This window comes from Mastigoproctus giganteus, unplaced genomic scaffold (assembly GCF_048544385.1).
Source record: "Mastigoproctus giganteus isolate SK-2022 unplaced genomic scaffold, ASM4854438v1 scaffold_62, whole genome shotgun sequence".
NCBI lineage: Eukaryota > Metazoa > Arthropoda > Arachnida > Uropygi > Thelyphonidae > Mastigoproctus > Mastigoproctus giganteus.
This window is the reverse complement of record NW_028328339.1, coordinates 45056-59176: the sequence shown is the minus strand read 5'-3', so window position 1 is coordinate 59176 and position 14121 is coordinate 45056. Positions and strand designations below refer to the sequence as shown.

The 14121-nt window shown below is 41.6% G+C and overlaps 1 protein-coding gene across 1 annotated transcript in view; it reads left to right on the top strand.

Moving 5' to 3' along the window:
• The first annotated feature begins 288 nt into the window (after nucleotides 1–288).
• LOC150074732 (uncharacterized) overlaps nucleotides 289–14121 on the top strand; it is a 57824-nt gene continuing 43991 nt past the window's right edge. The window contains exons 1-2 of the mRNA XM_090389487.1: nucleotides 289–380; nucleotides 616–688. Coding sequence (XP_090245613.1) covers nucleotides 622–688 — 67 coding nt within the window. The 5' untranslated portion in view covers nucleotides 289–380; nucleotides 616–621. The remainder of the gene's footprint in view (nucleotides 381–615; nucleotides 689–14121) is intronic.

Sequence of the window (14121 nt, the reverse complement as noted above, 5' to 3'; positions counted from 1 at the left end):
TGTATTTATCTATTTAATAATTATTGTAAAATCTGAAAATTTGTATAAAAGTGTATGATGTATATTTCAAAATATCTGTACATCCTCCTAGCCCACTTGCTGTACCTTGAGTAAATAAACTGATAATAATGATAAAAAAAATAAATAAATGAATAAACGTGTAATATGTAATAGGAAAGAGATTCGGAACGAAGGCTGATTTAAAGAGAACTGGCTGAAATATCCAAAGGAAACGCCAACAACAAATTTTCAGCAGTCGCAAAGAAAGGGAAACGTCAGTCGGCATCCTGCTATTTATTCACATCCTGGTACAGACATTTTCTGTCACGTAAGCATCGAAAGAACAGGTGTATTGAACAGCGCATCAGCGTAGCAACTAAGTAAGTGAACCTACATTAATTTTTCGCCCGACGCGTGTGCCAAGCTTAGAAACTTATTTTATGAGCATACTTTTTTAATGGAATTTAAAATGTGAAATAAATTTCTCTTAAGATTACGTAAATTCTTAACATTTTAGACAAAAAGACCTCACTTGTAATTGCTAATAGCCACAAAGAAAAGATGAAGTTATATTTATGAGAGGAAAATGACTAATGATCTTCTTTATAATTTTAGTTAAATATGCTGAAAGTAATCTGGATCCTCACTGCTCTTTTGGTTGTCAGCAGCAGTGCAGTCGTTGAAAGAGGTAAGTAGTTTCAATCGATGAATTAATTAATTAGACATCTCTTGAAAATTAGTCATATAGCAATTGACTTCACTTTCGTCTACACAACTTCGTATATCTTTCAACAAATACTCGTAAACCCTTTGCACCGCTGAGAGAATCTACGCTGCGATTCTTGACCTAAAAGATTTTTAGAAAATTAACAAATTCGTGTAACTACATGCATTTGTTCACTACACAGTATAAGTGATGGTGTACACCCAACAATTTACATAATGGAAACCACTCTCTAGAAAGAGAGCAGTGTTGGATGAAGTCTAACATCTTACTAGGGCATCCCGCTTGTACAAAATGATCACCCCACTCAGGAATGTATTTATGAGTTACGAGCCTAACAAAATATTCTCAGGCAGATCTCTAGGGAGGAATATCTGGGGGTGAACGTAAAAATAACGACGATCAAAACGTAATTTATGGTCTATGGACAGGCTTAAGTTCGACTCTGCACCAAAATCTTTTAGTTTGCATTAAAAACGAGTGTTTGTTAGTTTGGAAGACTAACAATAGCTTATTGTTAGTCTTCCAATTGAGAATAAATTAAATAAAAGAGAAACGAGGACACGCATCAAGGAAAAAGACAGGAATACACTAAGGAACAGAAAAATCCAGGGAGAACGAAGTAACAGGAGATTATCTTTTATAATCGCAGAGAAGTACGTAAATATAGGAGTAATTAAAAAAGCAATAGAATCAAAAGGGCTGTTAGTGCTTATTCTTGATCATTAAAGTCGCTAAAGGTAATTGTGCGGTAAGGTAGTTGAAAGGTAATTATGCCACTCTAGCCACCTTTGCCGATTAACTCGGGCATGGTGAAATAGTCCATCAATCACGCCATCAACGGATTCTCATTACAACGTTTCAAATATAAGAAATGTTTTATACAATTTTAATTAATAGCCGTTCAGAAGTCCTGAACACCAACATACGAAGAATTATAGCTTTAGCAGTTGCGAACCCTTCAGTTTCTTATATTCAAGCTTAAGAAACTTTTGCATGCTTCAAAGAATACAAGTAAACAGTTATACATATATAAAAGTGTATGTTTATTATCTTCCTAATCCAGTATACTTCGTGTTTTGCATACAAAGCTATGAAATGAAGTATATCCGAGTTTGCCTTTTCAGCGACCCAATACTGTTGTAGGTCCGGATGTTTGGTGTCTAGAAACAATCCTTGCTCGAGACGGCTACAATGCCTTCCATCTAAGATGAGCCGAAACTCTTAAATGCTCTGAGCCTTTTGTTCCTTGGGTTCATTTGCTGATGAAACAGTTGTCAGCTGCTTTACTGAAGGTCAAAGCTTTCTTACTACTCAGCGGATTTTTTTATTTTAAAGAAATTTACTTTTATTTCCTACTCTTATTAAAATTTATCAAAATTATTAGAACTAAGCACACAAGTTGAGGTACTTGGCCCCTGAAAGTTGTGCTCGGGCCCTATTGCTATAAGTGCAGTTTTCTACATTAATTTAATTTTTTAGAATTGCATAAGGTAAATTTGCTGAGTCCACAACCAGCCAACAGCCGCCCTCCACCCTAATACGTCTGTAATATTCCCATTTTTTTTCACGAGGCCGCAGTACCCATCCAGACTCTCTCTCTCGCTTTTTAAAAAATTATCAAAGATGATATTTGAGGTTATTACAGTATGGGAAAGCTTGCCCAAAGTCTATGGGTACGTGAATAATTAGATGTTAGTTACCAATTGAATAAAAGGAAAGCATAACAGTTTCATATTTACAAAATATTTGTAATAATGAAAATGCTTCTGAGCACATCGTTTCGTCATAATCGGTTCCATTCGATATTTCTTGTAATACTTCCAGAACTGTGGAATAAATCTCTATTTTTTAAAACTGCTAAATAAAGTACAAATAGCATTACTATTGCTCCATCATCTTGTCTTACCAAGTATTTTTACTTCATCACCTTTTTCACTGAAGTGTTCCCAAATTAAAAATATTTTGTAAGATTCAGAAAATAAAACCATGCTATTCTATTAATTAGCCCGAACTATGAATTTATTTTTACACATGATTGTGCACTATTACATACAACTTCGTTTAAAATATGTGCTTAGGCAAAATATGTGTATATATTTTGCCTAAGCACATTTGATCGAAACACAAAGTTATTGAAACCAGTCACAAAATTCGTTCGCTGGGAATAGCTACACACAACATACAGTACTTAGTTTAAATCGACAGAATACGATAACCAGCTTGTGATGAATTACGATTTAGTGCGATAAACCTATTGACCACCACATAGGTTTCAGTCTTGATTTCATTTAATATTCTTCTCTAAAATTTCCTGTCCTTCAGATTTCTCTAAATTATCTTCTCCGACAAGTTCATCATTATATTATTGTTTTGGTTTTTTTTTTTCAAGTTTTTTGACTTTCCCTGAATCCTTTCTTGTATCTTCTTCGTATTTATTACATTCTTTCTTACATTGCTTAATAGCAAGGTAAAAAAGTTTCCTCTGGTTCATTATTTGAGTTAAATATCTTAAACTTTATTTTTTGACGTCAATTATTTAAAGATTAGGAAACTGAGAGTAGAAGTAGATTCATTTATAATCATTATTTTTTTTTATAAAAATTCATTAAGAGTTGGTTGCCATGCTGTTTCATTGACCATTTCTAATATTTTTTTCTTTAATTTTTTTTATTTTTTTATGCTTGATTCAATTCTTTTTGTTACTTGTTTTCTAGTTTCTTCGCATTGGTCACTCATCTAAAAGATTTGATACCTTAATTCTATATTTCTGTAATTATTAATGTATGATTAATTTAATAGCGTTCGTTAATATAATAGTAGAATCTGGATTGAGGCATGGCAATTCTGACACAACTTGATGCTTTTAATTTTCCGACAGTACACACTAATAAATGAATGAAATGCACGATAAAAGGACAGATGGCGTTACCTACATGCATTCCTTTAACGATTTTAAAAGTATTCATTAGTTATTAATATAAATGCAAATTTATATTAAATGCGCGTTAAATAATTTACCTTCAATAGCTATTTTCTCTAAACTATCAGCAATTTGTTTTAGGTGCTTACAAAAAGGGCATACAAATACAACACAATCACATCATCACTGTTACGTTTCAGTCGTTTGGAACTGCAATCGAAAAGTTCTGAGCTTCGAGCAGATACACTTTAAAATACACGTTATTTTACTTTTATTTTATCTAAAAAGCTCGGCGAAGGTGAAGAAGGTCAACACGGGAACCTTGGCAAACTTACCGGATAAACTGGCTTGCCGCTACCGCAGTTTCTGCCGGCATTTTCGCTAAACAGACTGCGCGTGTTATCGGTAGCGGCAGTAGAAGTCGAGAACAATATTGATTGACACGTAGGAGTGACAAATGTACTGATTGGTGCGTGAACACAACAGACAATAACATCACATTGTTAAGTGATTGATTGAAGTTATGATTCACATATTTTAAAGAATCTTTTTCTTTCTTTTCCTGACCTAACACTTCAGAACTTCAGAACAGGATGCGCACTCCAGAGTAATTACATTCAACATAACCTAACCTTTTTTCACTAACCTGCTTGAATCCGTCCAGAATTAGTGGCATAAACTAACTAACTTTTTTTCACTAGCAAAAAATCCACAAGCCTATTAAAAACCCACACGAAAAACAATTAAAAAACGCCGATAGTCTGGAGTGTGCACCCCGTTCTGAATTAGCAGGTTTTTTGTTTTTTTTTAATAGAAAAAAATTCACGAAATCCAGTAATCTGCTTTTAATAATGAGAAAAAACTAATCATTGCATCGTCTATCACGCCTACGTGAAATACGGTATATCAATCAATACATCGTTCTCGAATTCTACTGCGCTACCAATAACACACACGCCGTCTGTTTACCGAGGATTCGGGGAGAAACTGAAGTAGCGGCAAACCAGTTCCGGTAAGTAATCCCGTGTTCTCGTGTTGAATTTCTTTACAAATAGCTTTACAATTAGCAGCAAATAGCTCTCTTGGGACCCAAAAGGAGGTGAGATACATAGAAAATTCTCGGTATATTGCCTGTTCAGTCCGACCCTGGCAGCTGATGACATGATGGGATTCCTTCACAGTAATTTTTCAGCAGGAATTAATGAATTTGTCTCGTACCTCCAGCGGCCAACCAAAGATCACATATACTGAATGTGTAGTCTAATCGAGAACAGAGTATTTCACTGAGATAGCATCTACATTGCAGAGGCTAGCGGCGGATTTGAAGATCGCATGGATCGCATTTATTGGTACAAACCAATAAAGCAAAATTGAAAATTCAACACTGATTGACTGGCTAGACGCTTCGTCTGTAACATCAATACCTCATCATCAACTCAGAAACCAGTACACAGACAAAATCAAAAAGAAAAGTTGGCATAACTTTGTCCAAACAACAGGAAACATTTACGCATGGGGAGTGTTGTACAAAATCACAACCAGCAGGCTCCCCAGGGGCGAAGTGACAACGACAACCAAAACGCCGCAAGGCACGATGACCACAACATGGACTGACTCAGTAACAAACATTCTTGCAATAATCATACAGGAACCGTCAACAGAGATGACATTGGAGCTAACAGAAATGTGCCAAACAAACGCGCAATGTGCAAACACCCAAATAAAACCACCATTCACCCTGGAAGGGATACAAGAGGCGACGAGCAGAACAAAAAACAAGGGATGTCCAGGTTCAGATCTAATCGAACCAGAAGTGATTAAAAAGACAGCAGAATATGTTCCCGAACTCCCTCTGCGACTCTATAACTGCTGTTTGGCGCAAAAGGCCACTTCCCAATTCAATGGAAAACAGCTATACTAAAAACGATACCAAAAAGCCCAACAAAACCACTGAAGTTACCAACATCGTATAGACCGACAGCCCTGCTATCAACAGTTAGCAAGATTTACGAAAGGCTATTGCACAAGAGAATCGAACACTACTACACAGAAGTAAATCTCAGCACTCCAAAACAATACAGCTTTAAACAGGGTTCTTCATCCAAAAATGCGATTCTGGATCTTCTCAACAAAGCCACACAATGCCTAGCAAGTATTTTCTATTGATTGCAGTGAACTTTGCTGCGCGTTCGACACCCTCTGGTGGCCGAGCATCTTGGCAAGGCTCCGTGCTGCATCTTTGCCACAAACTCTTTATGATAGCCTAAAATCCTATCTCACGAACAGGGAAGTGCAGATCTTCACGCTTTATGCTAGCCTCGCCTGTCTGGTCCGCAGGGGCTGCTCCTGTGGAACATTGTTCTAGATGACTTTCTCTGCAAGGCTGTTACATAAGGTGACGTGGAGGCACAGGCCTTTGCTGATGACTTGAACTTATCCACAGCAGCAAACTTAAGAGCAAACCTTGAAAAGCAAGCAAACAAAGCACTGCAAACCCTACAGGAGTGGGCCAAAATAAACAATCTAAAAATAGCACCGAAAAAGACCAGCTCCGTCCTTCTTAGAGGAAAGCTTAAATTAAACAGGCCGCCACAAATCAAAATAGAAGGTACCACTGTCAGACTAACCAACCAGATAAAGTACCTAGGGATAATTATAGATAGCAATCTCTCATTTAAACCCCATCTAAATCACCTCAGGAAGAAAATACGCAAATACACAGGACTCTTACTATTAATTACTCAAATGGACTGGGGACTAAACAAGTGTGCCCTTTCCTTATATTATAAAGCCTTATTTATACCGGCAATTATCTACGGCTTACCCGTATGGATGAAGACCAGCACAGCAACAAACAGGACAATACTAGAAGCAATATAAAGGAACATATTACCAGCCATCACTAGGGCAAGCAGTACAACTAGTACGGCGGCGCTTCAGTTAATTGCTGGTGCACTGCCCCTTGACTTAGAGGTAGTACGAACTGGATTAATGTATTATTACAAAAAGGCAAGAAAAATCACAACTGAGTGGAGGGCGCTGGTAGCAATACTTTGGTTCTTTATCTTTAATATAATTGATTTTAATTGAATTCAGATATCAAGACAAACTTCTGATTTCTGAAAATATGATTTTCATAAAGATTGATACTATATTTGGTTTTTATTGTCAGTTATGTGTCGTATATGTGTGAAATAATTATGTCACTTGGAGGCGGCCATATCGTCTTCCACAAGTGCTAAGAACAAAGGGCTTTCCCTGCTGTTCTTTTCTTTGACTTTTGACGTCATAACACGTAACCCGAATCTGACCACGTTATTGGCTGAGATCTATCACCAACTACAATTACAGTGAAAATTGGGTAAACCGGGTAATAACGATTGACTTTGAAAATCAAAGTATATGCAAATGATACAGAATATTTAAGATAAATGGTTGTGCCTCATGGACACACAATAATATAATATCAATATAGTAAGTAGCATATACAATATATAGAGTAATTTTGCAAGCTATAAATAATCACTGGTCTCACTTAATACCATTATAATGACCATATGGATGTCATCCCAGGGCAAATAGCACGTGACTTATATTGTAAATTCTATTGATGGTAGCTGTTCTTGTGTAGCACTTCATAAGTTGATTCTCCTACTAACTTGCGTTAGGTATCATCTGCTCTCATTTTCTGTGCTCCTTCTGTGAGACTGTCTCGCCACTCGTTCATCCGCAGTAAACTCGCCAATCCGTATCTGCTCAAAATGGAGGGTAAATCGAAGAAATTGGCTGAAACAACCCTGCCAGTGACCGACAACCCTGAAATAGCAGAACAACATGAAGAACATGAGAATCCAAACAGACCCCCCCCCTCATTAAGAGGAACAAAGAAACAATCGGTACCAAATCCGATCGGGAAACCAAGTCAAAATCTCAAAACAAATGGACCATGGAACCCCCCCCCCTCCCAAACCGAGTACACAGACAAGAGACAATCTGACCTACCCTGGACCCCAACATGCCTGAGGGGACAGCTTTCCAACAATCGCTACAACTCAAAGTAGCACTGGAGAACTTGTTCAAAAAGCCAACTAACAGAGTTACAACACTTCTTAGAGCAGAAATCGTCACCCTATAGAATAAGCTGGAATCGCTGCTTATCCAGACTCACCTGGAAAGCAAAAAGGCAAGTACAAAATTGGAAGTCTACACTGACTGTGGAGTAAAACAAATGCGACAGTGCGACTCCACATATGCGCAAGCGCTGATGAGTCTGCCACCGGACTTTATTCCCGGATCTCAGGAGCTGGGCTACCAGACAAACAACCCAGGTGCCAACCTAAGGATTACACTGAAGAAAACGCTAGCACCCAGACCTAACCTACTGGGACTTAAACCCCTCACCAGTGAAGGTCATATATCCAGTGAGGAGGTGAAGAAGTCGGTCATGGATTCCTTGACAGATGACTTAAAGAACAGTAAAATTAAATCAATTCGCAAAACGTGAAATACAGGAGGAATTATAGAGACAGCCACAAAAGAAGATGCTGAACCGATTGCTAAGAACCCTAAAATACCACCTCTGGGACTCCTGGCCGAGCCCCCCCCCCCTTCCAGACAAACGGGCCCATGTATACTGGTACTAGATATGGACAAGGATCTCCCTCCAGATGAATTTCAAAACGAAATTTTCCACAGAAACTTAAAACAGGAACTCCCGGATGAAGAACCGACTTCTCACACAATCCCTGAATTCCAAATAAAAACCAGAGCTGGGCACCCCACTAACTGGGTCTTTGAGTAATCACCCAAGGCCTGGAAGATCCTCTCCCAGCAAACAAGAATTTACATCAACTGGGGCAGACACCGCTTTAGGGAGCATGTAGGCGTCCCCAAATGTTTCAGGTGCTGCCGTTTCGGCCACACCATGCACACCTGCAGGCAAAATCTACCCACCTGTGGCCACTGTTCCGAAATGGGGCATGAGTACGCTACATGCCCAAAAAAGTCTCAACCTCCCACATGTGACAATTTCAAGGCCCCTAAATGTGCCAGCCAACCATTCACTCCGTGACAGCAGTTGCCAAGTTTATCTCAAAGCCAGAAGCTCTCAACAATCAAGAATAGAATATGGAGGAGTAACAGACCAAACCTAAATATCCACACGGGGAAAATAGCACAACATATCGCTCAGAAGTCAGAAGTCTTAGATGTGCTGCTCCTTCAGGAGCCATACACTCATAACAAGGAGGTAAAAGGCTACCCCTTGAGATTTAAAGTACTCCAGGTTGATGGTGACACACCCTGGACCGCGATCATCGATCGAAATCCCGAACTGACTGTCACCAAAATCACTGATTGTGTACTAGCTGGGCCATCTGCGCCCAGGTAATTTCACCACTGGAGCAATTCTACTTAGCTTCAATATACTGCCGACCGGGGGAAAGATATTCTTCCTGCCACTCGATACCTACAGACCATCCAGCTACAAATTCCAAACTCATCGTAGGGGCTGATGTTAACAGCAGGTTTCCAGCCTGGCACAGCCGAACTCAAGATGACAGAGGAAATAGAAATTGCCAACGTCTTGAAAACTACCTGTCTAAGAGTAACCTGGTCATCCTAAACAGACCTAACTGCCTGCCAACTTTCTCCAGTAGCCTGTGGGAAGCTACCATGGATGTAACCTTAGTCTCAAGCTCCATTGCTTGGATTTTCTTGGCGCATTAGCAACTAAGGCTATAATGCGCCAGCTCCATTGCCCAGCACCTTGCTTTCTGGACAGTCCGTGAGGACTGGACTACTTCTGACCACAGGGTACTAACCTTCCAACTACACCGTTCACTAGTCACTCAACCAACCAGCCAACCTAACTCAACAAAGAAGACATGCCCTGAATAAGGCTGACCGGAACCTTAAGGAGGAATTGACGAGTGCAGCCAGCTGTTTCGATCCTAGCGGCCTCAGCACAGACCAGCATCAATGCACAATTATACAGCTCATCACTAATGCTGCAAACAAGGCTATCAAAAAGAAATTCAACACCTGGTCTTTCCCCTGGTGGTCTCCAGAACTCTAGGCTCTTAGACGCGAAGTCGTTTACAGACGAAAACGCTATCAACGTGCAAGAATAACATGGCCTTCAGAAGAAACAGAGGCTTTACTGCAGCAATATCGAGAGACCGGGAGCCAGTACGCCCCAACAATAAAACAGCGCAAAAGGCGCTCATGGGAAGCCTTGAAGAAAACCCTGACCCCTGGGGCGTTGTGTTCAAAATGACCACTAACAAGTTCCCCAGAGGCGAGGTCGTATCAATCATAAAATTACTGAACGGTCTCTACATCAGATCGTGGCAAAACACTGTCAATAATATTCTAGACGCTACATTCCAGCAGCCTGTATCACACACAACGGAACAGCTACAGCTCTGGACGGAAAATGAAACATAGCACAACTGCAATTGAAGAACCCTTCATCCCAACCGAGCTCAACTTAGCTACATCTAGAATCAGAAACAAGGCGCCTCCGGGCAGAGACATGCTCGATCCAAAAATCGTCCAGAACGCCATTGAAATTATTCCCACTACCATACTCAAACTGTTAAACCACTGCCTCCACCAAGGCTACAATATTAGTCGCTATGCCATTAACAAGGCCAATTGGGAAATCTTTTGCTCCACACTGCAGACCATGATCCAGAACCACAACTCTTCTGATCTTCCAACACTGGACCCCAACCAACATCAAAAGTTCACAACAGAAATCATCATCCAGGCCTGCAATCAATCAATTAGAAAGAAAAGACCAATGCCTAATGCCGTCCCATGGTGGTCCCCAGAGCTGGAGCACCTTCGCCGAATTGTACACTCCAAAAGAAAAGCCTTTCAGAGAGCTCGTACCTCTTGGCCCCCAAATGAGGTCAACACCCTCCGTGAAGAATATCGAAGAGTCAGAAACGACTACACCTCCCTTATCAGGCAGTGTAAAAGATCATCTTGGGAACGACTCGTCAAAACGACTGGTAATACTGAACCCTGGGGGGGGGGGTGTACCGCATCACCACCAACAAGCTCCCGAGGGGCGAAGTTATCCAATCCACTCTCACACCAAACGCACTATGACTACATCGTGGGAGCAGTCTATGGCCAATATTCTGGACACACGTTTTGGTACAGATACTGATCCTCTGACAGTACAACAGCAAGAAATATGCCAGGCAAACAACATCTACTTCAACAATGCTGTAGAAGACCAATTTACCACCGATGAACTGCAGCAGGCTCTTACCAAAATGAAAGAGAGGAAATGTCCCGGACCAGATCTCATTGAACCCGAAGTCCTTAAAAAGACCGCCCAAATTAACATCCAGTTTCTACTCGACCTCTTCAATAAGTGCTTGTCCCATGGATCTTTCCCAGAAGAATGGAAAAACGCCAATGTAAAACTGATCATAAAAAATCCGTCTAAACCGCTCCAACAACCAGAGTCATATCGACCCATTGCCCTTTTATCCATGGTCAGTAAACTGTTTGAACGACTACTCCTAGTACGGCTCCAAGACCATTACACCAAAGCTGGGCTCCAGTCCAACTTCCAGTTTGGATTTCGACCGGGGCGTTGCACAGAAGACGCACTGCAAAGGATCATCTCTGCAGTCTCAACTTCTACCTCCAAATATTACCTACTAATAGCAATAGATTTCGCAGGAGCATTTGACAGGCTCTGGTGGGCAAGTATCCTTCGCAGACTTAGGCAAGCAAATATACCATTAAATTTATACAAATGGATCGAAAACTACTTATCAAATAGGAAAATTACAATCTCCTCAACGTACCGAAGAATTACCAGGTCAATCTACAGAGGTTGCCCCCAGGGTTTAGTCCTTGGTCCTTTTTTGTGGAACATTGTCCTGGATGAGCTCCTTGGACTGGACCTAGGTCCTGTAGCTATACAAGCCTTTGCTGATGATGTGACCATCTCGATTGAGGCTGACAGCAGAGCTTCTCTGGAAGCCAGAGGAAACCAGGCACTTCAAATCCTTCAGAACTGGGCAGCCCTACACAAACTAAGACTCTCACCCCAAAAGACACAATCCATTCTCCTGAAGGGATCACTGCAGCCTACTAGAAACCCCACTATCAAACTTCAAGGCCAAACCGTCAAGCTAGTTTCTACGTTAAAACTACTGGGAATAGTACTTGACCCTACTAAGCTCACTTTCTCTCCGCATCTTGCACACCTCCACGCGAAAGTGAGAAAATACACTGCTCTCATCGCACGGGTGAGTCGTCGCGATTGGGGATTGAACCGACGCACCCTTAAGATTCTGTACAAATCAATCTTCCTTCCCTTCATAACGTATGGATCAGGGGTCTGGTTTCGCAGGGCAACTCTTTACAACAACAAACGTAAACTGGGAACCATCCAGCGCACCATCCTTCTTACTATTACAAGGGCATGCTGCACAGTTAGCAACCCAGCCCTTCAGGTTCTTGCGGGCGTCCTTCCGCTTGATCTGGAGGTTATTCGAAGGGGCCTCCACTACTGTTTATCCAGGGGTATACCAGCAACTATCCTTGGACACTCCATCAATAACCTGAATGAAATCAGGCAGGAAAAGAAAAAAATTGCCATTCTACTACTTCAGACCTGGCAGGACAGATGGACTGCTACCGACAAGGGCCCAATCACCAAGAAATGTATACCGTATGTGAATGCCGTATTTCCTAAATCTCCCACTTGGTTTTCTCCTGGTCTTTATACCACCTACCTCATTACTGGACACGGATCAATAAACCATAAATTAACATCCATGGGAATCATTGACAACCCCTACTGTGCATGTGGTGAAATAGAAGACTGGAACCATCTAGTATATACCTGTCAACACTACGAGGACCTCCACAGCATCCGGTTTACTCGTATACAAGATAACCCTCAAGGAAATGAACACTTATTCATCACAGAAGAAAACTACTACTATGAGTTTACCAAGTTTGCACAAGCCCTCTTCACAAGACGAAGCACCCTATTGCCAACACAAAATAGGAACAACCCAAACATCTGATCCTAACCTAACTGGCCAACCGATCTTAACCTGGATAGGATCAACTGGCGTATGGACCACCTCATTCCTCAGTGGCAACTTGCACACGGCTCTCTTGCTGTGTCTTATTTATCGTCCTTCCCGGGGTCCCCTTTCAACTGATGGCGCTTATTGGTCCATTGATAACCTGGAGGATACCTTCGCCTACATCCTCCATATTTCTAGCTATACCCTCCTTTCTTGCGTACACTCTGTACTTCCCCGACTCTACCTTTTTTTTTTTTTGTCTCCGTCCAGGAAGCTCTGGCGACCCTGGCGGAGACAAGCCAGAGAATAATGGGCAGACTGGCTACCTCCTAGTGGTGTGTGCGGGCAACGTGGAGTCTCACTAGGGGCCCTGCGGCCAAATGCCAGGACACACAACAGAACCTAACACAATATGTCATATACAACACACAACACTTTTCTGGCATTTACAGTAGTACTGTATTCCTTCACAGCGAACATATGGCGCAGATGTGGGAAACCACAGGTGGCGCCTGACCCTAATACTATGCACACTATGCCTCCACCAAGGATTCTTCTCCACATGGTGGAAGACTGCAACCGTTAGACTTATATTGAAGAATTCAACCAAGCCACATGATCTGCCACAATCTTACCGGCCCATTTCACTGCCAGTCTTCAGCAAACTTCTCGAACGGATGATCTCCCATAGAATAGAAGCCAACTACAATGACGCTGGTCTCACCTTGACTGACCAGTACAGTTTCCGGAAAGGACGCTCCACGGTAGATGCACTGGAAACAATCATTGAAGCGGCTACCAACTGCAACTCCAAATACTTTCTACTGATCTCCTTCGACTTTGCTTGTGCCTTCGATTCCCTCAGGTGACCCAGCGTCCTGGGCAGGCTCCGGAGGACGCAAGTCCCAGAAAACTTATACATGCATCAAGACCTATCTCCAGGACTGGCGAGTTGTGTCTGCTCCCTACTGCAGTGTCTCCAGGGGGATGCCCTCAGAGTTCTGTCCTGAGGCCTCTCCTCTGGAATCTGGTGCTGGATGATTTCTTGAACACCAAACTCAATGTACAGACCCAGGCATATGCAGATGACACAAACCTTTCCTTCACCCCTCATCTAGACCAACTCAGGATTATGATAAGGAAGTATGCTGCCCAAATCTCAAGATTTGCCCGGATAGACTGGGGCTTGAAGAAGAGAACGCTCTCCTCTTCTATAAGGCAGTTTTCTTCCCGGTTATCGCCTATGCCTCTGGAGTCTGGTACAAGAAGGCCAATACTGTTGTAAACAGATCGCGCCTAGAAACTATCCAGCGCTCTCTTCTCCTTCTGTCCTCTCATGCCTGTCGAACAGTTAGCACCCATCCGCTCCAGGTCCTCACTGGATCTCTTCCACTGGACCTGGA